This window comes from Asterias amurensis, chromosome 7 (genome assembly GCF_032118995.1).
Source record: "Asterias amurensis chromosome 7, ASM3211899v1".
Lineage (NCBI taxonomy): Eukaryota > Metazoa > Echinodermata > Asteroidea > Forcipulatida > Asteriidae > Asterias > Asterias amurensis.
Genome location: NC_092654.1, coordinates 3727464 through 3753449, shown reverse-complemented (window position 1 = coordinate 3753449; position 25986 = coordinate 3727464). Strand labels below are relative to the sequence as shown.

Below are 25986 nucleotides of genomic sequence, written 5' to 3'. Positions count from 1 at the left end.
CACAGACAAATAAAAACATTAAGTTCCAACTTTTTATATCTCGAACCGGGAGATTTCTGGCAAATCTGAAATAGAGAATAGAACAAAAAGGAGCAAGGGCAGGGATTTGAATTGGCTGATACCATTCAGGAAACTTGGGATGTAAATGTTCCCCGACATCAGGGCTCACTTACATAGAAACGGCTTACGCAGAAAATATTGCTTAACAATTTTCTACCAATTTTCTTTGGTTTATTAGCAAAAATATCGTGCCATGTGTACCATCTGTTACTGGTATCCCGCTTATTTTTTGAGCTAAGCAAAAGATGATTAAGCAATATTTCCAGCTGAGACAGCTCTATCAAATTGAACATGGGGGGGGGGGGTGCTTATAACCGGAAGCAAAATGTTGTAAATATCTCTTTTTATTCACTTCATTTCACTCGTTAACACAAAGCTTTCTTGTTTGGCGTAAACACATTTCTGTCTGGTTAATGATCCCATCGCTCGCCAAACTTCAAAGTAGCGATCGATACCAGAAAAGCCATTCACAATTTCATAATTCTGAATTGCATCAGCGACGCCAACAACCCTAAAATGCTCAAAACAGCAGAAAGGTAAACGAATTACAACAAATTTGAAGTCCTTGACGAGGGAAGGGTTTAGTGACCAGATAATGAGTTAAATATGCCGTGCACCCATTACCATCCACAAATTATGTTATCTGTCCAAAACCCTCTCTAGTGACAAAGCAGTAATTAACCTGTCAATGTTAATTGGGTTATCGTTGGCAATTAGTCAATAAGCGAACTGTCCAGGGGATGGAGACATTGATCCCTATGTTCAGATTTCATCTGAGGTTTGTGACGGAGGGACGAAGGAAAAGAACAGATATCTGAGGTTTGTGACGGGGGACGAAGGAAAAGAACGGATATCTTAGGTTTGTGATGGAGGGACAGAAGGAAAAGACCGAAGAGAAACAAGAAAGAGGATGAGCAACTGGCAGTTCATTAATTACACTTGAACTGTCCACTTAGATGAGAATAGACAACTTTAGAGTGTGTCTACATTGTATCTTGACAGAGAGTGATGGGTTTTATAAACTGGCACAGGGACTATGAATATCATGGCTTCTGACCGCAGAACAACAGGTCATTTGTGAATGCAAAAACAGTATATAAAGGGGACATAAAATACTTTTAAAAAAAAAGTACATTATGTCTTAATTATTTTGAGGCTAGCTTTCAGAAGACTGTGTATCATACCAATAGAAAAACAGACGGTACATTGGTTCTTACAAAATGGCCTTCGTTGTTTAAACAGAAGTTTTGCACAACAAGACAAGTACTCAGTCTAAATCACAATGTCACCTTCTCGATTTAAAGTTACATAAATCTGTTTCACTAGTTTAGTCTTCTGCAAAACAGCCTATCAGTATAGAAATAACCAAGCAAGTTCACCAACCAAACACATAAACCAACTAAAATCATAACTCAAGTCTGCCATTGATGCCATTTTAAAATACAACAAACGCACATCGTTTGCAGGTTTGTTCTATGAATATCATCAAATAACTACAATACTACAATCAACTTGGCTTGTTTGACAAATAAAAAAAAAATCAATTTTTTTTTTTTATGACACAAAAATTTTACCATTCACTTTAATGTCCAAACTCAATCATCGTATATCTAAATGAAGGTACCCATGAATAATAACAACCGTTTTTGTTGCTGTCCGAACATGAAAAAAAAAGCAAAAGCAAAAAAAAATGTCCAATAAAACATAACCTTCAGGGCATTGCACTGCCGAATTGAAAACAGAAAAGTACAAAAAGCCATGGCAACAAAGATTCTTTATCAGATATTGCTAAACCCTCCTTTCATGACCATTCGAGTAAAGAAAAAACTACGGACTTCTTGGCCCGTCCAATCTGCTATGCTGATCGATTCCCGTTGAGACATTTTGACTGACAGTTCCATTTTTATCTGTACAACAAAGACCACACTCATATTTTTTCCCCCCAAGTTCATCCCACTCTTTCCATGTATTACTGCCTAATTTGTCCCCAGATGAATGCAAATCCTGATAATGAAAATTTTCCCTCGTTTTGCCTGCGCACTCCCTAAACCGCTTAAAAAATATACAATACAAAAGGCTAATTTGATAACAAGATTTGTGCAGTGCAGGATGTTTGATGGCTGCGGATTGTTCCACAGCGGATGACACATGTAGTTGCTTATATAAAACGTACCTCTATCTTTGATCAGGGAATCAACGAGTTATTTCTTTTGAAGTCTGGATAAGTATGAGTTTGGATATCGTTCATCCGTGGCGATGGAGAAATTCTCGCCTTCTTGTTTCTCACCTTGAGAAACTTTCGAGAAACAGTGACTCACCCCGAGCTAAAAGCAGTCTGCTTCAACTATAATTGACCACACTGTGCACGCAGCGTAAATACTTGTTAAATATCACAGCTATATTGACTGAGTACAAGCATCTTCTCTTGACCAAATACATTGACCGGTGATGGCAAACAATTGGTCATCAAGAGCTGTGACCTTGATGAAATGTTATGGATTAAATTTGAGGGGGAGCGGGGCACAAGGAGAAATGACGACGAGTCATTACTACATTAGTGATCATTTCATGGGTTTAAGGGATGACTAGAGTGAGAAGACAGATCTGGCATATCGATTTTACAACAAAAAATAACTAATTTTTTTGTTGAATGAAACATAAAAATAAAATAAAAATAACAATAAAACCAAATTGTTGCCTATATTTGTAGCCTGTTGAAATGAAAAAAGTATCCTTGAAATAAAGAAAATCTATTTCGACACGAGAAAATTAAGAATTTGTTTTACCCAGTCAGTTTTCTTTGTGGTGAATTATTTGAGAAAATATCGTTGAAATAAGAAGAAAATCTATTTTGACACAAGAAAATTAAGAATTTGTTTACCCAGTCAGTTTTCTTTGTGGTGAATTATTTGAGAAAATATCCTTGAAATAAGAAGAAAATCTATTTTGACACAAGAAAGTTAAGAATTTGTTTACCCAGTCAGTTTTCTTTGTGGTGAATTATTTGAGAAAATCGTGTCACACAAAATTACACTTTGGTCTCCACCAGTTCCCATCAAGTATCTTTTATCCATCTCCAATCCTTAAAGGCACTGGACACCTCTGGTAATTGTCAAAAACAATAACATAAAATGATGCAATATGCCTGTGAAAATTTGGAATCAATTGGTCGTTGAAGTTGCAAGAGAATAATGAAAGAAAAAACACCTTTGTTGCACAAGTTTGTGTGCTTTTAGATGTTCTACTAAAAAGTAAAAGGCTTCAGGCCTGAGGTCTTTTAATATTTGAGTGACAAATTACCTCTTGCCAAAAAACTGCATTACTTCAGAGCAAGCCGTTCTCACAATGTTTTATACTGTTAACTTGCTTGTTACCAAGTAAGTTTTTATTCTAACAATTATTTTGAGTAATAACCAATAGTGTCCAGTGACTTAAGTTCAACCATGGTTCAACATTTCTAATCAAATTCCAGCAGGGAAAATTGTTGTGTCAAATGCTGTACTTCTGATTCTGTTGAGTTCTTTTAGACTCCCAACGGATCCTGAAAACATTGCCGACTGCAATCATTCAACACACAACATTACAAGATTGCACAAAGACATTTGTCTTGTTTGCTAAATCAATACTGTTTCCGTTAACAATAGACTCATTGAATATGCTAATGGCGGTTATAATTGCTGAACTTTTGTTGATACCACTGATTGCAACATCACTTTGCATTTTAAAAGATAATCCGCTAGGAATCTTCCAAGAGACAGCACCCGTGAGATCCCTTTATTACAGACGATTGGAGAGTGAATTACTGGATATATGATCATGCCTATTGTATAACCATTCAAGTACTCTGTGGTATAAACTACTAATTCCTAAAATGTCTCGGAATATCTTACTTACATTTAATTGGTGTGACCATCTCAGGTTTGTTCGTACGGCTCCCAACGGGTTCAAACTTCTTAAGCGAAACATGTATTGATTACATATTGAATCTTAAACAGGTAAAATCCTATTAACAAGCGGCAGACTTCTGTTGTTATGTTGGGGTACTAGGCACTACCAGCCCAAGACGCTGGAAGAGTTTTCTCTCACACTCCCTGTAGGGCAACCCACTGTCTGTACCCAACGCAATAACAACTTCACTATCTGCAGTGCAGCCGCTAATGGAACCTTTTCAGTACACAGCATCATAGGGGTGGTTAGTAAACTTCAGAGGGGAATGACACTCAAGCGGCTGCCCCAGGAGACTACCAGAGGTCAAAGACACTTCAAGGCCAAGGTCAATGGACTCCACAACTTGAACTGAAAGGGGTGCTAAGAAGTTTTGGATGGGAGCGCCCGAGACCCAAGTATCTTTTTTCCCCCAAAGTTTTTTAACATGTGTATAATTTTCCTTTGCGGGTAGGATGAAAAAGTACTAGTTATGTTTAACCAAACGGAATGATCAATTTAAGACATCAAGCTCATAAAAAGAGGGAAAAAATCAATACAAAAATGTAAACAGTTGTCCCAACAATGGCGATAATAATCAATCTAACAAGAACCATTAAAAGTCTATAGAAAGGGAATCATTCTATCATTCCATAACAATCGAGCGGTCCGCTCAATCACGACACATACCTCAATCAACATTCAAAAAAGCAAAAGAATTCATGTGCTTTCTCTCCCACCGTTTTCAATCTACAACGCCGCCAATAAACAGCAAAAATAACAAGACAAAAAAAAAAACCTTACCGTCTGTCGTGCCATAATAATGTTGGCAATAATTCAGTTTCCTGAGCCCCTCTTAAATAACTAACATTGATAACCCCCAGCAGGCTGGGACATACTTTGGCGGTCAGTGCCTTCCAGAGTCTTTTCTTGATCGCTTGTTCTGGTCTCTCCCCTCCATGGAACTGTTTTCAATGGGACTTTGGGAATCCGCCCGCAGGGCCTCGCAAAAATAAAGAGACAGAAAAACGCGGAGAGGAGAGCTGTTGGAGATCTTGAAGGTACGGACTGAGATAACATTGAATAGTGATGCATGGATCGTCTGCATAGCCTAAACAGAATCACTACCCCCCCCCCCCCCAACAAAAATTTTATCCTTTCCCCTCTTTTTTTTTCTACAAATGGATATGTATTTGTTTTAACTTGTTTGTATGCCTCTGAAGAAGGTCCGGTTTGAATTGGATTGAAAGCTAAGGCCATCTACCCAACTCAATATGTATTAAATAAAATTAATATAGGGACAAAATTATACTACTTAAATAAAAAACAAAAAATCACTTGAGAATTTGTTCTCTAATGAATTCATGCCTTAGTAATAACAGGCATTTGTAGTATGCCATATCAATCGTAAGAGATGTTCAAGGCGCAGAGTCAATGTAAACAAAACAATACATATATGTACAGTGAAAAGAAAGACACCATTATGATGCCGAAAGACTTCATACATTCAAAAGAAAACATAATTTTGTTCAACCAAGTATACAAAGTAAGTGAAAGGTTCTGCAATCTTGCATCTTAACAAAAACAAGGTTTTTTTTCTCAGTAATTATCTTAGATGTTGATTTTTAAATTGTATGTTGAAGTCCCACATGGGCTTCCATCACATTTTTGTTCAGGAAGCATATGGCTTCCGTTGCAATTATTTCGGGGAAGCACATCAAAACATGTTCACTCTCGCTGATACATGTTGATGTCTTATAATACTGCGTAGCTGTGTGCCGAGTTTCTATTCTGGCTTTTCCTGAGCGCTACATGTTGTGGATGTGGTTTCCCACGGCCAGGTACGTACGTAGACTGTCTTCAAAATGGTTTGAGCATATTGAACTAGAAGTTCAGACGACCATATACAGCCATTTGCATGTGACAGTATGTTACCAACGATAGTGTGGGTACCAACAGTCACAATTCATTTGCTCAGAATTGGCTAAATTCCCACTCTATCCCCCCCCCCCCCCCTCATAAACAGAAAGAAAATTTTCTGAAATGCAGTGAATACTTTTAGCGTTTTTCACACCCACCAAAGATAGAAAGCACCGCTGGGCATGAAATTAATGGGCAGCATTTTTTGTCATAAGCGCTGAATATACGGTTATGACAAGATCACATATCAATTATGAGCCTGATACCAATCTGATGGCCATTAAATTACATCCCATCATACTGTTCTGGCACTCATGTTAATTCCCCTATTTGAAAACGACTTGATTTATCGATAAATCCATCAGGAGAACTATTTGTATTCCAAATAATAACCCCCAGAATGGGCTTGCTTTTACCAAGATTTCAAATTGGCATGAAATAAAAAAAACAACAAGAAATTAAATATTTGTCCGTATCAATTGAAGGCATCCATGAGCGATCGCCAGCGTGATCACATTCCACACCTCAAAAAGCTCTTAAATACTGCGATGAATGGGACCATCCAGTTATTCAATCACAGTACTGCGTTGCATATAGGTGCAGTTTACAATCAGACTTCAGTAGTCCGGTTCCAGGGCTAGCGAGGCCTGTGGGCTATTCAAGAGTGAACAACCTGGGACCAGACAGGGTCAATGTCCTACTGACGCCTATGGGGGGGAAAGGGAAAACTATTTTAAGGGTGAATATAGGGATGCTATCACTGTAAATAATTAAAGTTGGAGCCAATGCAGCGTCTGGCTATTCACTCCGTAATTGTGGAGTTTTTGTCGGGGAAAGCTCTTCTGCATTGTGTCCCGGCATGTTGTATTTATACGTCTAGAAATGAGAATTCCCTCTTTACAATCTAAAGTAGAATGGGACTATTTGTGTTTTGAGATGCTCGGATAAATTGGAACAAAACCATTTCAATTTGAAAAGGAAACGTTGAGACTCTGCCCTGATCCATGGGGTTGGGAATAATTGTAGCAATAATAGAGTCCATGTAAACCAAGTAAATTTGTATCGAGTCAAATTCAATGCCTGCTAGCGCTCAGAATAAATAAACAAACCATACTAATCAAATAAATGGGTTCAACTTTGACGTCACAATACTAATAGTCAGAACACGATTTACACAGACTTTTTCAATGTTGATATAATGATATTTTGAACAAAATCATAACCTTTTTTGAGCTAATCATAACCTTTTTTGAGCTAATTGTAATTGCAAATAAAAATTACTGAAATGCTTTTTTGTTATTTTTTTCATTTTAGCCTTTGAGAAAGACTCTGCAAGGGTTGATACGTCAGGCCATTAACTATATTATTTGAAATGTTGTTCTATTTGGTGACTTGTACACTTTGTTCAAGAAGGTTAGAAGGCTCAAAGGGGAGTTTCAGAAAATCTTAAAATCAGCAAAATCAAGAGAAATAACACGCCTGTACATCATGCAGAACATCTGCAGTTGATTAGCTGTCAAATCACAATTCAATTCATTCCTGATGAAACACTCTAAAATTACCCCCAAATAAAGTGCAAAAACCTGCACCGCATTCTTCGCGGAAATATATCTCCATAAAAAATAAACCCAGATATAATAATCATACCTTCAATACACACTTCTATCCACTCCAGATGACATATTATTGTAACAACACTCCAAAAATATGACATCTTTTTACTCGGATATCGTCTATTTATCACCTGACACAAAGCCTAATCGAGTGGTCAGCGCAGCTATTCAGCTATTCTGTTAATATTAATTTGTGCGATTTACACAAGCTGGTCAAATAGCGAGATGCAATAACAACAATCTCGCAGTATCGAATGACATGGGTTACTTTGTGTACTGTGCATTGATATTACAGTGAGTGGAACTAGCTTTGTTGTAAAATGTAAATCAGTCACCAAATAGACCTCAATGAACAATGACCAGCTCTGCAGTTGCCCTTGTACCCTGTTAAACAAAGAGCAAAGCTATATTAAATATCTCCCCACTCCATTTAAAAATAAATCTTTATCTTTCCAATCTGTGAATAGTTTTGAGCAAAAGCTATAAGTTTGTTTGACTTCAATTAAAGGCACTGGACAAGATTGGTAATTATTCAAAATATGTATTAGCATTATTAACTTTTTTAATATCAAGTAAAGGAAAGCTGTTGATAGTATAAACATTGTGTGAAACGGCTCCCTCTGAAGTAATGTAGTTTTTAAGAAAGAGGTAATTTCTCACTCAGGTTTTGAATCTAAAAAAAGGCATCTTTCAAAACTTATTTGTATCAGATGTATTTTGTAGTAGTTTAGTTCCTATGGTTTTGCTCTATTCAGCATTTTGATCTTAATGAAAATGAGCCTTACAAATGCTCTGTTGCATGTATGTATGTATATATGTATGAATGTAGTTTGTGCAACAAGGGTGTTTTTCTTTCATTATGTCCTTGCAACTTCAATGACCATTTGAGCCACAATTTTCAACAAGTTAGAATACTGGTCTTTGACAATTACCAAACTTGTCCAGTTCCTTAAAGTAAATATTTGTTTTCCTTTCCATTAATATTTTGTGTATGATGCTGCAGAACTCAAAACAGAACTTACTGCTTGCTTGCTAACCCTGGTCCTTTTTAAAACACAAGTGAACAAAGATATTTTAAAATCCATCTTCACTAAAAATTAACATTTCTCTACTTTAAGCGCCATTTTCCAACAGCATTTTTGAAGATTTTGTCAAATCATGTTTCAACTTGAAGTCAAAACAATCCACTAATGACGGGTCTCGAGACATCTTCAAACAAGAAAACCCGAGAGATGCTAGCCCACCCTCACGACACGTCTGTGAATCTAACTACACAAACGACGATTTCCGGGGCCCGCGGGCAGAGACAAAGTTTGTTTTACTTTTCTTCGCTCCATACCCACAACGACAAAGATATATCTTGTAAATTAGTTTACACTGTGGGTTAGCATGCTGTGGACAATTTCCCAAGCAACCTTGCAGAAGACATTGAGTAGAGATTGTCTTCTCCGATTACACTTCAGGTTATACTTCTTGTCTGTGGAGAGAGGCAGGAGCCAGACATGAGTGTGGGTACACCAGACCGGCTGAAACCCGAACCAAACATTAAATATGGAGAAATTATCAAAAAGAGAGTCGCATTACATTGGCTGGTCACCTAAGCGACTAGAGGTAACCTGGTACTTGGTATTCAAAACTGATTCACGCACTAAACAAACACAAAAACGAATGAATTCTGGTAAAGTCTCAAAGAATCTGTCGATTTGGCTGGTGATTCCTACAAAGTCGTTTTTCTACTAAATAGTGAATCCAGAGGACAATATCTTGGTGCTTAGCATAACTTCATTGAGCTGCTTAGCAAAAACCTTGATAAGTAGCAGAAACATCTTTCAACTAGAAATGGCCAAGTAATGTCCATTGCAAGTAACCTTTTATTTTATGCTTATTATTTGAATTGACTATAAGCGGTCATTTAGAGGTAAATGGACGTGGAGTGACAACCCTCATCGTGAAGTGCTGATCGGTTCAATTCTATCAACATAAATAAGCCCACTTCACAAGACACAGTTAACTGCCAACCATGAAGTCTTTTCAATCACGAAGAAGTAATTCTGACACAAGTGTCCGATATGCAAATCGGTTGCCACTTACTTAAAGAGAGAAGATCCAACTGAGATGTTTACAGCAATTACAGCCTCAGAAAATAAAATCCTCCCAGGCCTGATGCTTCACAGAGGCAACAGAGGCGATTGCCTCCCAGCTGCCCTTGGTCTTTACCATAGTGCCCTTGAAATGCTCCAGTAGAAACTTACAATTTCCTCATAGGGTGCCCTTTACCAATGAAAAGATGCCTTGGTGCCCTTGCGCTTTCAAAAATGAAACATACAAGCCTGTCCTCCTATTCAGTTTGTAAATATTTCTCCCCGACATGCTAACTGGGTTTGTTACTGTGTATCATTCAACAGGGCTCGAATTTGGGGAAAATTCTCAAGCCTGCAGGACTTCTGAAAAGAACTGTCCTGCTTCTTAACTACTACTTGGGCAGAAGGTATAGAAAACTTGCTGGGACTACTACTTTAGCTTATAGGATCGTTATTAACTGCACTACCACCGTGGAGTGAGTTCTTAAGTTGGTCTCAGCGTTTCAGCGAGTCATCGTCAGGAGACTAAAGAGACAAGAGAGAAACTGGTCCTGCTGGTCAGTCACTTTAAAAAGTCAAGGACAAAACCCTATTGTATATTAAGAAGACTGTCACATTTGCTACTAAAAATATTTGGGGACTTTGTTTGACTCTGACTAAGCAAACTTGACTCCCGTAATTAAAGTGTGAATTTTATCAAAACTAACGAGCGGTACAAGTCTCAAGGTCAATCAACTCAAATTGCTCGCAGTGCATCCGAGAGTAGATGGCGTCCCTCGTACTGGAGACTGGTTTGATCCCAAATAAAAAAAGGGTCGGCTTTCGAAAGACCATCTTTAGTTCAATATCCTCTCTACATAGTCTTGGTTGACTTTGGTTATTGGAAAAACCTTAATTTTGCACACCGGAATTTTCATTAGAAACCATTACAGTTTGTTACACTGAGTACTTTATTACTGTAAAACTAAATGACGAAATAAATTTAGCAATCATCTCCTTAAACATTAATTTTGGTTAAGTAAAGTTGTCATTAAAGTTTAATCTCGTGCAGTATAACAAGATCTTCTAACCGACTGAATACAAGTGTCCCACAATGGAGGACGTTTTAACAAATTCAACAACAAATAGCGGAGCAATTAATAATAGATTATTGCATTAAAGTACAATTAGTTTCCTAATATCGTTATGAATGATGGGGCGAGACATGCAGACGAATGTGTTTCTTATAATTCTTGCCATTATCGTCTCTTTATGGAGACACTTCCGGGCCACCCTCTGTTTTTGTGTGGGCTTTTCGCCTGTTGTCCACGATACTGGAACAACAGCAAAAGACTGTGCAATGTGTGTGCATCATGCGTGCTTGCAAATTTAATATCCTTGTATGGTTTGGTTGGGGGATGGATAGCGTTTCAAAGAAACACGGCCTCCACTATTTCAAGGCGAGCTGGGATTACACTAGGTTAATATAGATATAGTCTGGCCTATTGGCGTTATAAAGCAGCTGTTGACAGTTAAACCCTTACCATTACGGAAGCAGGAAAATTATCAAAGTTACCCCGTTTAAAAGTAAACTCCAAAACACTGTTAATAATAAAAGTTAGTAACAGTTCTTTGCAAGAAAACTTCACAAAAGAACATAATCTGTACTGAAAAGTACACACATGGTGTTACCGCAAACCAAATACATATTATTTCTTTTGTTAACTTGTTTTTAAATGAATGTTCAATTCTTCATTTAATAATATATTAATAATAATACCAATAATAATATTTTCAAATTAATTTTTTCTTTTCAATGAATGTTCAATTTTTGATACAAAGCTATTTGTAGGTAAAAGCATGGCAGGTCTGTAAACAAATAAAATGATGTATAGAAAAGGTTTTAACGATCATATAAGCTAAAGTTGTAGTCCCGGCCAATTTTCTATACCTTCCACCCGGTTAGTAGTTAAAAAGCAGGACATTTCTTTTCAGAACTGAGAAGTCTCCTGAACATCCGATACATCTACTCCGCGGTAGTAGAATAACGAAAGACAGTTCTCTAAAGAACAAACTCTACTTGGCAAGTAGATACTGTACACACATGGTGTTACTACAAACCAAATATATAAGCAAATCTCAACAGCAAAAAAGTCTATAGTAAAACAAATTTCAACAAAATCTTTTTGCAAGAGACAAAAATCAAGTCAAGACAAAATGCCAAGTTGAATTTCCTGCCGGCTGGAGCACATGATTGCACTGTCTTCCTGACTTCTTCCACTGGCCTAGGAAAGCCAGGGGAAAGGATCGCAGTTACCAGACTGGAAGGCTCCTAATTTCAAGGGAATCAGGACGTAATTGTTTCCCAGGGTGATGTACCTTGATATCAGACTCTATACAAAGAGATTTCTCTTGTGACCCCCACCCCCCTCGCTCCGGTAAAAGGAAGGGACATCGAGTCAGCATCTTGCAGAATGTTGTATTTCTCAGACTAAAAGTTCAACCAGGGGCTTACCAATGGGTCGTAATTGTTTCCAGTTCACTTAGGATTCCCATTTACTCATAATGAAGAAATTGAATATTGCCTAAAACTCTTCAGATTTGGCCTTGCCTCGGTTATCCCCTGAACATTGATTTTTGGTCAAACTAAAACTTCCAAAATCCAGAACCTTTTTTAGTGGAGATGAAAAGATCATTCAACCGACCATTTCAACTTTTTTCTGAATACAATATTTCATTTATGAAGAAGAAGTAAAAGGATTAAGAAGAATGAAAAGGATAAGTTCATCAAAAAATGAGAATAAATGGAGATGAAAATATCATTCAATCGACCATTTTAAACTTTTTTCTTGAATACAATATTTCATTTTTGTAAAAGTAAAAAGGATTAAGAATAATGAAAAGGATAAGTTCCTACAAAAAAATGGAAACATTCATGACAAAGCTCATTCTGTGGAGATTTAAAATCTCAAGGGTTGAGGTCCCTTTTGAAAAGTTACGAAGTTTGATTTCACTGGACCATATGTCTTTAAACTATTCATATTTATGAGACTTAATTTGTCCCAGTGAAGCAAAATTGATTACTGCATTCAATAACAATTCCTAAAATACATCTTTAAAGCTTACAAATTGAAAAACAGTATACACAAACAATACACTGGTTATCAAAAGAATTTGTTCAACCAAAAGGACACTCCAAAGATTTTCTTTCAAAAGGTTTGCAATATAATGTAAAGTTAACCCTTTTCCAGTATAAAAAAAACAAACAAACAAAAAGTAGTAAAGGATTAAGAATATTTATTGAAGAGAAAAATGTCCAGGTAAAAATTATCTTTTTAAGAAAAGTTGCCGCTTAATTGGTAAACAAAATGAGTTACTTCCTGTGTAAAGAAGAATGAAGATCAATTGCGGCCGGTTCACTGGGCTTACTGGAGGTGGGTGCATTCACCCATGACATGTCCATGGTGTCACCCCACTGAGAACCAGACACCAGGACGATGGGAGTGTATCCCCAAACAGTACAAAAAACACCAAATACAGTTGACTGAGAATGAAAAAGTGGGAAAATAATATTTTTGCAAAACAGCAATGAAGGTCAGCAGAGGAAAACAGTGGGAAAATGTATGAGTGTGATTCCCCACTGCGACACAAACACACAGGGGTATAAGGTTGAACGACACTGGAGCTCTCTCAACCGCGTAACTCCAGCGAGGAAATAAAACCCACTCCTGGCAAAATATTCCCATTTATGATTGTTGAAAAGTTGGCATCAACACAAAGGGAAAACCAAACAAGAGGGGTCTCTAGGCAAAGCTATCCATGGATTGGTGGAGTTGTGTGTACATTCAAACTGTTAGCAAGGCGGAACTAATGTCTAATTCTAGGAGTTCAGCAAGCTGGAAAAGGGGTTTGAATTCGTCTTTTCAGTGTAGGTAGTGAGGTGCGATGCTTGTTTGGAAAGATCTAACACTGAAATACCAATTAAAAAGCAGCTCAACCGGGTTACTAACTCTCTGTACCATTAAGCAGCAGCCAACACCGAGTGTCTCGCGTTCCAGACTGATGTCGTCGACAGCACAACAAAGTGGGGCATGCAGACAACCAAAAATGCCTCTCTTTGTGTAGCCCACAATCTTGGACTAGAATTAATTAGCAAAGTCCTTTGCTTCTTTGCGATAGTAAACAGTATCATGAACGGGAAAATTCCGTCTGTTACACTTGATTTACCGAAGCGTATACCGGCCCAGCGTGTGAAATTTGTTGGTAAAATTATGAAAGAACCCTTCTTAAAACTTAGCTTGATATGATTACCAAATGTTGGATCTTGGACGGCTTTGTTGCAAATTTGTCCTTTGTCACATAAAGAACTTCATACTAAGTTTCATAACTTTAAAGCAAATTTTAACAGTACACTATCCCTTTCCATATCACGCCTAATTGACAGACTTTTCTTTCTAATGACTATCCGAGAAGCATGATTTTGTTTAAAGTTACTGCCAACACTTTTACAGGAAGATCTTAAAAATGAAACATGTAAAATTGAAGGTTTACCATTCTGGCAGTGACAGTATACTTTGCTGCTAATCAACAAATCATGAAATAATTTCTACCATGACTAATGACAGAGTACATCTATTGTTAAGAGAATGCTTTTTTTGTTACCGCCAAAAGTATTACTTTTTACTTTTGGTGTAAAATTTATTTCTTGAACCCACGAGACCCAGGATGTGTCCAGACTGATGTATAAATGGATCAATCACAATGTTCAGCTATTCTTTAGAGGTAGGGTAATCAACCCCACCATAAACCTTAAACATAGGGTCATAGATTGATTTTTGTCACCATATATAATGCTGATTTTTAGGCAACACTACCAAGAAAAATACAACAACAGTCACCCGTGAAAGTTTCAGTTGAATAGTGTCTACTTGTTGACAACGCCCACCCCCCCCCCCCCAAGAGAGAAAAAAAAAAAAAAAAAAAAAAAAAAAACTGTCACAGCATTTTCATTAAGAACGTTGAACCCGTCCAGGTTTAGCGAAGTGACACAGTTACCAACTACATCTCTGGCCACAGCATTTACAAAAAGACACCAAGAAAATTTGAAAGTCGCGTTCAGCCGATCTTCGGATAATCAATTTTCCTGAAATTTTCCTGATTTCTAATCCAGGGGGGTATTTCAGACAAAATTATCTCACAGGATGCCAACTAACGACATCTTTTTATCAAGAAAGTTTTTAATAAAAATTACATCTTTTTTGCTGTGTCATGACCAATGACCATACATTTCATAATGCTGTTACAGTCAATTATCACAATTATGTCTCAAGGAAACTTAAACACAACTTGAAAATAAAATCAACAAGATGACATAAAGGACAATAACATAAAGCAAAACAATTTAAAACTAGTGTTAAAGACACTGGACACTATTGGTGGTTGTCAAAGACCAGTCTTCTCATTTGGTGAATCTCAACATATGCACAAAATAACAAACCTGTGAAAACTTGGACTCAATTGGTCATCGAAGTTGCAGGAGAACAATGAAAGAAAAAACACACTTGCTGCACAAAATGGTGTGTCTTTTCCAGATACCTAAAAAAGTCTTCAGGCCTGAAGTCTTCAAAATATTTCTCAAAAAATGTTACTTCAGAGGGAGCAATTTCTCACCATCAACAGCTCTCCTTTGCTCATGACCAAGTACTTTCTGCTATCAATTATTTTGAGTAATTACCAACAGTGTCCAGTGCCTTTAACCTACCTGTATAGTACCTGAAGCCGAATGCTACCATTGCCATTCCACAATGTCTTTTGAGCAGTTCCAATAACATTTTTCAAAGTATGAACTACAATAACTCGCAAACTAACTTCATTAGTTTTGTTCTCTCTCTCTCTCTCTCTTCTGTCATGGTACTTGTGCCAAGTTGATTTCCGTTTTCTTAAGGTGGAACGTTTTTTTTTATATCCAAAGTGTTGGCTACGATAGCTTTAAGATGATCATAAAGCAATGCAAAATTATGTGGTATTTGTAAAGGAACGATAACCTACGATGAACCAGTGATAACTGGCCAGCATTTACAAATATTGCTATTAGAATCCACATCCAATCAAAAGATTTAATTACAATATTAAAAAAAAAAAACACACACCATATTGTCAGTCAGTGAAATTAAATTGACTGAGGAATCCTTCTAACCTTTTCTTTACAACCTATTGAGGAAGAGAAAAATATGAAATCCAATCAAGAATGATTTGGTATAAGTGTTGACACAATGAGGAAGGGAATTAGCATTCCACATATATCTTGTCAGCTTTCTTGTTTTCCTTAAGCTTTTTCTTTAATACCGTTCAAAAGAGGTATTTTGCTATTAGTTTTAACTCGTATTGCTTATTACAAAATTGGTTTCATTGAAATGGAGTGCTGGCTAGAACGGATACCGTTGTATAGTCTTTCTCCTCAAACGATCTAATTGGATGATTTGGCGTAGAAGTGCGTTTCTACTGCAGTTCTGGTTACCATGTCGGAATCTAAATTGCACTGTTTGGCGAAATCAAATTAAGGTTGCTTTAATAGAAATCAAAAAAAGAAAAAGGAAATAAAGTTACGTGTCAGTCTGTGCTATTAAAAGAGACGTTTATTTCCGACAGAGGTTTTGTTCGTTAATTTAGACGAGACAAGAAAGCAAATAAACGTTTCTATCATAAATATTAATATTAAATGTTTGATGATTAATGGTGAGATAAAAATAAGCAAGCTGAATATTCTTTTTTAATATAATTTGACTCGAAGCGTAAGCAATGTGACGTTTTGGTTAAGCCCCAGTCAAATTTGATATTTGAAACTTGTTTAATATTCATTTTTTCTAAAATGTTCATAGGCCAGGAGAGTTACATGCTACATCGTAACAAACGCAGTAACACATTTAATTTATTCTGGCTGTGAAGCCAATTAGGTCCTCTCAGTCACTGTGAACCCAATGGAGAGAAGACAAAAAAAGGAAGTTTAGATTTTGGGTGTGGGAGTATAAGAGGGAAACCCCCAGAGAAGTATTCCAGGGAAAACCCATGCAATCAGGTAGGGACTGAAAACCCAATCCACATAGTGCTCCGACAGGATTCGAACTGGGATCCTCAAGGTGGAAGGCAAGGAAAGATACCACTACGCCAACCCAAACCTATCAACAACAGGCATGTATAATCCATTAGACTAGGCAACAAAGGCGATTGCCTCCATGCCCCCTGGTCGTTGCCTTGTTGCCCTTGAAATGTTCCAGTAGAAATTTGCAATTTCCTCATAGGGTGCCCTTTACCAAGGAGAAAGTGAAATTTGCAATTTCCTCATAGGGTGCCCTTTACCAAGGAGAAAGTGAAATTTGCAATTTCCTCATAGGGTGCCCTTTACCAAGGAGAAAGTGTCTTGGTGCTCTTTACTTGCCCTTCCAAAACCAAAGCAAAGAGGCCTGTAACGACGGAATAGACCGGACTCTTTCAAAAGACAGCCCATCACTCATACTAGACAACCAACCAAGCAAATACAGGCATACATCCTTTTCAGCCCATTATATACAATCAACCTAGCCACTTCATACAATTATAAGTCTCTCCGTTCAGTGGGATTTATATCTGGCAAGCATAGGCTGTGGCCTGCCAGTTGGAGGGGGATTTCAAAACTTATTCATGCTCTGCGAAGTTGGAGCGCTCAAACGCTGCCATCCATGCTCCGTTTCTACCCATTTACTGCATAGATGCGGAGTGTCAAAAGGGGGGAATCATCTTTTTTCAAAGAGATATTATTTTGTGCAGTCAGCGAGAAATGGTTGACAAGGGGGTATGAGGTGTGATTGTAATCTTGTCTATTTTCATTTTTAACGGTTTAACAGACCGGCGTTGTGTGACTGGGATTGTAATTGTTGCAGGTTGATACAGTTGGACGAAGACGGGCTGTATCTACGGCAGACAGTGCAAACTGTCAGAGACTGATGCAGCACACACCGCTCAGTGATACACACTACGGCCAGATGTAGTGGAACAATAAAATATGAGTAGCATATAGCCACGGTTCATCGTTAATTCACTGGGCTGTGCATATTGCATTTAATGGTTGAGAAACTCCCAGCAAATCATACTTTTTAAGTCTTATAACTATAAAGCAACCTTGCCAGTGGTCTAGCCTTAGGTTATCCTCATGTTATCTCCAAACAATCTCATTCTATTGGGAGTAAATGACGAAATAGATGGACAAGCAGTTATAACACTGCAAACCGATTTCATCAAGTTGTTTTAAAAGCTAAACTAATTTGTCTCCCGAGCCAAAATTACCACCGGAATCAAGCTCTGGTGTTTCTGATCAGCAGAGTGTTGGTTTGAGTCCCAGTTTTGACACTTGTACATGTCCTTCAGCAAGACACTCAACCATCATAGACCTTTTCGCAAATACCATTGCGCAAGCGCAAGCTGTTGAATGAGGTGCATTGTGGGATAGCTATGGATCAAATTTGATCACCGGCTAGACCACTATGCATCTAATTCCAAGCTTTACGTGCACCTGAGTATTTGCGAAAAGGTCTATTGCTTCGTCCCTTCGGATGGGACATAAAGCCATTGGTCCCATGCAATGTGTAATGCTTATGAAAAATCAGTTGCACTTATCGCTAAGAAAAAGGGGTTTGCCCCGGCGTTCCTGGCAGTGGCTGCTGAATGCACCGCACCTTCTAAACCCTTATAAGGTGCTTCATAAATTGGTCTCATAATTCATAAAACATCAAAAACCTGTCTCTTACAAAAACACAATAATAAGCACTCTGTAATGCTTTATAGATAGAGTGCTATATAAAAAACTAGTTATTATTTTTATATTATCATGCTGATAACAAATTACAGGCAATGTTTACCCAAGAATGACTTACAATAACAACGTTATCAGTGCGTTGCTGTTGTCATTATGATATGATTGAAACATAGTACAACAATAAACAAACTCGGAACATAACAGGTGCTACTGTACAGATCACAGGTTGTATGGAAGGTTTGGACCGGAACATCGGGAAAATGTGACGTTGCATGAAACTGATCAAGGACAGACACCATTAGGTTTAGGTAAACTTTCATCTCGGTCGCCACATTTGGCTTTGAATTATGTAGCCACACAAGATAGCAAGTTCAATTTAATGTTTGATTGATGTGGGGTCGATTAAAATGTAACAATCCAGGTGTCTGGACGACAAATTGTCGAATCAGTTAAAATGTTTGGACAAAATGAATGGACATAATCTCAAAAACTAAATGAGAGTAAACAAATCTGAGGCAAATTTTTCTGTAAAACACATATTTTAAAATCGACACAAATCCACTTGTCTGAATGTCAGTGGCTCATCAATTAAGTTGAGGTGTTTGAACTTAGTGCATGGAAGTAATCGCAAAAGGTAAAACAGAGTAAAACATCTGAGGAAAACTTCTCTGTAAAAGCACACGAAAAAAACAGATGAAATATTCAAACTAAATGCATGGGCGTAATCTCAAGAACTAAAGCAGAGTTAAAAATCTGAGATAACTTAATATGTAAAAGCACAAAAAAAATGGGACAAGAACACCCACTATACAATCAATAGCTTTCCACAATTGCACAAGTCCAGACATGTTATAGCTATTGATCCCTTAAGGCAAAAACGTGAGACGGTACACAGACGTTGATATGATAAAAATGACAACAGAAAAGATATCCTTTCGGTCAAATCCAATCCTCAAAATGCACTTTTGAAATATAATTCCAGACAATAATGTTGTCAATATCTGGCAGTGTGATCCAGGGAGTCTGCTTGTTTTTATTGACTGTGGAATAAATAAATAAAAACAGGAATGCACTCATTTGTAAGAAATTATACAACATAGCAAGCCCGTTTTTTCGAGTCCATAAACGTGTGACAGGTTTCGTGAAAGCGCTTATATCAAATATTTACCCCCAGATACAATTATGTAGGCGATTTTTTTTATTTGGCTGTATGCATCATGGATGGGTTGAGGACTTCATGCTGAGAGAGCATAGGAGCAGCATCGGTATCCCGCTTGATGGGTGTACCAATACAGAAATGACTAGATTAAGAATTATTCTACACTCTATGCGATGCCCGTTAGCTATATATGTACATCTCCGTCCCGGGCTCCACACAACACACACTATACTGTGTCATATCCTCTTCAGTGGCAGAGCAGACGTCATTGAAGCTTTATCTATTGGGGAAAAAAGGGTGCATTGCCATCTTGGACCCGCTCCTCATAGCAATGACCTATAGTGCCACTGTGATGTCAGTGTACTATGCCGAGCTTCTCTTTCTTCGTTTGACTCTCTTCCTTCTCTCTCTCTCTCTCTCTCTCTCTACATACTCGCCAAGCCAGCCATGTCATAAGGTTCAAGTACCTCTAGTAGATTTCATGAGATAAAGCAGATCCCTCGCTTACCTCTAATTCTACCTACATGTATCGCATCTTGAGTAGAAATAAGACAGGAAAGGCACGTTCGGCGGACTTGCGTCTGGCCAAAAGAAAAAAAATCTTCTTTGTGTGTAGCTTATGGTTGATTTCTTACCTTTTTTCAATTGTTTGTTTCGCAGAGAATTAACGACAGCAGAGTATCACGTTAACAATCGAACAACTTTAATCTGTAATCTTTCTTAAAGGTGTTATGAGATGATACAAAATAAACAGGCTGGTCATGTGGACTTTATCATCCCCCCCAGCAAAAGACACAACACTTGTAATGGCACTTCTGTAATTTTTTCTGATTTGTCACTTTTTGGGGGTTTAAATTTATGTAAGCTACCATTCAATGTCCTGAGAAGTGTTTTGAAAGTCACAAGAATTGAAAAACAAATCTTGGGGAATGGGTGCACAAGCTTTTTAATTGAGTGGTACTCCCACCTCCAACCCCCCCCCCCCCCAACAAAAAAAAACCCTGCAAAACAAAAAACACTAGACACAATTTGAAAAGCATAGTTTCTCTTGGATACGTCTGCAAACACTCCAAGTTGGAGAACTGTGCCTTGTGGACGACCAAACTCGGACATGAATTTGCAACAGCATTTACTTTGAAGGTAGGGTCTAGTGGTCAAACGGGTCTAGCACAACCGTTAAAAGCTTTCAAGAGACTCGACCTAGGTCGTGATATCAAAATAAATAAATAGCAGCGAATCAGGAAATACAACGTTCGGCAGTAATTTGCAGTCAAGTTTCATGCACTGCATCACTTGAACAGAGAATAACTTGTTTTGGCAAATTTGTTTTCAGGGCTTGACGGAAAAGGAGGGAAACTTCGATCAGTCGTGAACGTTGAAAGAAAACTCTACAGCCGAAGCGAAAACGCTACTTGTTCAAACTAACGATAGTTTGGGAGGAGACTAGTGGTGCATTAATATAAAGCATGGCCAGCTGTCAGAGTTAAGACACAGAAAGTTCAAAGGCTGTGAATTAATGCCCAGTTACGTGTGCTGCCAACGAGAAGTATCGGGGGAAAGCTACAATTACAATCTATCAGCCTGGCATGGAATGTAAAGTTCACAGACTGCATCTTTATTGACAATCACTCCTGAAATGTACTGGGCTGTAAGAAGGGTACTGCTGGGGAAATAAGAAAGCGACTTCTTATTGCTTCTTTTGAGGCAATGAAGCTTTAAGCTACGGTGAGAAATATATCTGTGAACTTCGAGACTCTGGTCATTCACACCCATCCAGCTGACCTTGACAATTAGTTTAAGAACAGTGCGCCTTTGCGTTGCAATCGTATCTGCTTAAAGTATTACATTCCTAATGCATTTTGAGTTGTAACCGGACGCTAAATTGGTTCAAGCAGCAGCAGTCATCTTGAACCGAAGAATCTTTTATCCGCAAGATGTTCTCTCCCCAATGAGGGAATGATACTGCATTTGCCGCTGAATCGTAAAAGGAATTGCCACAATAAAAAACTTGTGTATTGATTGATGAAGAAAAAATAACTGCTTTCCCCCAAAACATGTGAACAAATTGGTTAACGCCTGGGTTAATGGGTGTAAGGCACCAACTCCGTCCTTCTTCCAGCATATAAGGTATTCCCAGTAACAAAAAGACATGAGCAATAAAATGGCTCCTGACAAACAAATATGGCATTATTGTTTCGTTTTGTTTCTAGAACTTTCCCCCAAAGGCTTGTTGTCACTTTCCCATGTAGAATTTAACCTTACTACCATGACTTTTCTGTTTAGTTTTTTGAAAACATTACTTTCCACATAATTGCTTTTAAAAGCCCTTTTCGGACACATAAAAAAAATCACTTATTTCGAAAACATTGGCCGGTTACTTGAAAACAAGAGACTGACGCTTCGAGGAAACTATTGATATACTGTTTCACCCCGCTTATTATTGTCTAAGTAAAATGCCCCAGGCTTATAAAATACTTGTTCGTCTTTAGCTTTATTGATTAACTGAAACTTAAAGAGGGGTCAGTGGCTACCAAAGCTTTCAATTACTCCAACGAAAAATAATGTCAACCAAGTCAATTCACAAGGAAATCTGGTAATTGCATACATGTAAGAGGTTTAGTTCATCAAAACCTATACAAATTATTATTATTATTTTTTTTTAACCAATGGACCGATTTGTGTTCAGAACTGTTTCCACAGTACTTTCCAGATTCTTTCGGAAAACAAAAATCTACACACACATTATTCAGGTGGGATTCAAACCATAATATGGGGCTTGTGGTGTTTTTCCTGGCTGTACCAGAATTTTAACCTTTGTCTCTATTGTATATTTTGCTTGTTGTAAAGTTTTTGTGCTGTTGTAGTATGTCTGTAGTCTTTATTAAAAGTTTTTCTATTTTTAATATTAATTAATAAATTTTATAAATAGGTTTTTATATTAATACAATTTAAATTTTTTAATGTGTATGTAGTTGCTGGGCACCTCTGAAATACAGTGTTTCACTGAGAGGTTTCCCCAGGGTAAATAAAAATAAATAAATAAATAAATAAACAAATTCTAGAGCAGATGTCTAACCACTAGACCACCGAGCAAGCCCGGTGGCTAGAGGCAGTTCGAATCCTACATTTTAGCAGCGGGTACCGCAACAATTTAATAGATGTTTAAAAACAGATTTCTATCAAAGATTAAATTTGAGCTTTGCAGAAGGCAAGTTGAACTTTGGATTTAGTTTTGATCTCAAGTTAGGATTTCCTGAATTACCCACAGTGATATTCCGATGACGGTAACTTCTATCCCCCCTGGGACAAATAATTGAGGAGTTTAAAAGGTCCCCCCCCCCCCAACCACGAATCGGAGATAAATATTCAATGATTTAGATCCTGTATCTACAATTGGGACTGTTCCAAGGGGGAGACATATCACCTAATAGTGCCATGGCGTTAAGCTTGTGACGACAACAAACATCCTCAATCATTAATTATACAAGGAAAGTCGCAAGGTGATTCCATAAAAAGACTGAAATACTGCCTGTGTAAGTGTCATGTCACACGAGGTGATGTACGGGCAACCAGTTCAAGGCAATCTCCAAGAAGAGAATCAATTCACATCTGAATTGTCACATACTAATCTTTGGGATTGTAAGAAATTGTGTGAAAATTACTCCTTTGCTACCCGAGTTGTCCTGCAGCATGCACTGCAGTTGGTTGCCTCCAGGTTGCCTGTGAAAGTTGACTTGTGTGACAAGGCCCACAGCGTAAAACAGCGTAAAGTTACACGGCTCAACACAAGTAAAAAATATCAAGTGCAAACCTGTGCTTCTTATACATAAAAAAAAACTTTAAAAAAAAACTACAAAAAGTGTTTCTCAACAAACTTACTCGGTCAAATTCCATACTTTAATGTGGGTGTACTTTTCCTTGATCTGTCTTGAAATGCACCTTGTACCGTTAGGAATATACAATTATTAAATGAGCAGTAGAGAGCTGATGTTAATAGTAAATATTGTGAGAAACGGCTCACTCTGAAGTAATGAAGATTTTCAGAAAAAGGTAATTTCTCATTCAAACAATAAAAGACTTACAGGCCTAAAGCCTTTTGTTACGCATCTTAAAGCACAACAATTTGTGCAACAAGGGTGTTTTTTCTTTCATTGTATATTCTCTTGCAACTTCAATGACCAATTGAGCTCACTTTTTCACAGAATTGTTATTTTATGCATATTTTGGAGGTATATCAAGTAAGAATAATTGGTCTTTGACAATTACAAAACGTGTCCAGTACCTTTAAAAAGATCTTCAATAACACGCAAAACAACTTATCAAGATGTTCGACATCACTGACTCCTTTCATTCTGCTAATGATGATGATTAGCAAATACCTTGATGATTATTTCTCAGGATATTGACCCACGCTTAACAAGCCATCTTGTGAGTAAATTTGAAACAAGTCTTATCAGTTCGGTTTATATTTGAGTTTTTGAAGTATTCAAAATATTTCCTACCTTAAAGGGTCTGGGTAATTTTTGTAGGACACAGAACACAATGTCCACAGATTTACATTAAACTTATTAATTTGTGTGACTTGTTTTACTCATTTATCAAAAACTGCAGCACTTCAGCAAGTTATATTACAGAAAGCTTTCTACCATCATCATCTTCAAATGGTGTAAGTTTAGTATAAATCCGTTGACATTGTGTTTTGTGTTACAAAACGCACCCAAATCCTTCAAAGTGAAAACCAGACACAGTAACTTCCCCTAAGGGAATCCTGACTCAATTTATCTCACATTTTCAAACTATTTATTAAAACCATTCATGACATAAATCTTTCGTGAATAAACTTCATATTCCTCTCGTTTCAAAGGCTACTTTCATCCCCTGGGCACAGCCTCAATTAGACAAAGCAGTAGAATTGACACGCTTTTTCGTTGTTAATGATACATTGCCCCTTCTGCTAATCCTTTTCAAAACGACAAACCCATGTAACTCAAGATTGTAATGACAGCCAATAATCGATTGTGTTCCTTAAGTTAAATGGGTGTCTCACAATGTCACGCGCCTTTCTTCTTACATTGAATTATACTTTCTTCAAAAGCACCCCCGCTAAAGGCCGCAAATTAATTGCCAGTGGAGTACAACCTTCCAAACAATCCAGCAAAGTGGCTTTTGAAAAATAATTTGGCGTCTGTTCCATTCTATTTTTCCATTTGAGTTTCCAGGTGACTTAGATGAAGTGAAGTTTAAATACATTAAGTAGCAATAAATGCAGTAATTGCAATTAAGATTTCCAGCGCCCCGTCCCCTTCCAACTGCATTAACTCCAAAATAGCTCCGAGAATAAAAGCATTCACCCACTGAAAAAAGAACAATTCATTCAGATTTGCTTTTTATCAATTTGTGTGAAGTGTTCTTTGTTGCAATAACTTGGTGGATAGTCCAGTACAAAACCAAGTGGGGCATGCAATTATTCAATAAAATCATCTAGATTTACCATGATAATTCAACTTGCCTCGTAATGCCGCTTCACAATTTCAAAATTAACGTCTTCGGAACTCCAAACACCTTTGGTGGATTATCAATCGATTGAAGTTAAAAAGAGTCCATTCATGAGCCTACATATTAAAAGCTCTACCTAAACCAGTAACATCCGTTTCAAACTCAAAAGCAGTTTTTATCCAGAGTAAGAACTATATCCCCCCACCCCACAAGTCATCCCGTGTCACTATAACAAAAACTGAGCAACATTCCTACACACAAAGGATGTGTGTAGGTCCCAGCCGTTTCTTAGCGAGAAAATTTTTCAGAACACAGCCCAGAAACACAGAGAAATCAAAGTCGGCAGAGAGAATCGCGATCAAAGATACAATACAAGATACAAGATGCTGTTAACTCTTCACGGTCAGTGCATATCAGCAAAACAGATTCCACTTTCCTTGCCGGATACGAAATGCTTTTTACAGTCACCTAATTGATACCGTGGTCTCTCACTCTCTCTCTCTCTCAAAATTTGTTTTCTTCTTCTAGTTTTCTTCAAACGCTTGACTAATTTTTGCAAGAATAGGAAACAGATCTCTTCAAATAGACGCGAGATTGAAGTGATGGGACTTGTGTCTGGTGTTAAGATGTCCTTAAATTCAACTCTATAAATTGTAATTGGTGGTGGGGAAGGGATGAGTTTGATATCCTTCCGAAGTTATTTTCCCCAGACAGCCAGCTATGTTTTTGACGGACACTTTTTAATAATCACACCATCAAGACTAGTGGAAAGACACTGATATCCACTCAAAGATAAAGGACTTCCGTCTGATTTTAAACCAGATAATTTCTTTAAAGATGTCTTTTTTCCTTTGTCTAACTTTTTTCTTGATTGTTATTACCATCAAAAATTTCACGGCTGCATTTAAGCCTCGCGGCCACATCTCTTAATCACAACACATATTCTGAGAATTGTTCCTCCCGAAC

The 25986-nt window shown here is 37.5% G+C and overlaps 1 protein-coding gene across 4 annotated transcripts in view; it reads right to left on the bottom strand.

The window, feature by feature from the left end:
* Nucleotides 1-25986, bottom strand: part of LOC139939394 (uncharacterized) — a 153284-nt gene that overhangs the window by 21473 nt on the left and 105825 nt on the right. The window contains exon 1 of one of the 4 annotated variants that reach the window (XM_071935229.1): nucleotides 3955-4167. The exons of the other annotated variants lie outside the window; for them this stretch is intronic. Within the exon in view, the coding sequence (XP_071791330.1) occupies nucleotides 3955-3973 (19 nt within the window). The 5' untranslated portion in view covers nucleotides 3974-4167. Of the gene's footprint in view, nucleotides 1-3954; nucleotides 4168-25986 lie in introns of those variants that run through there. 4 annotated transcript variants of the gene reach the window in all.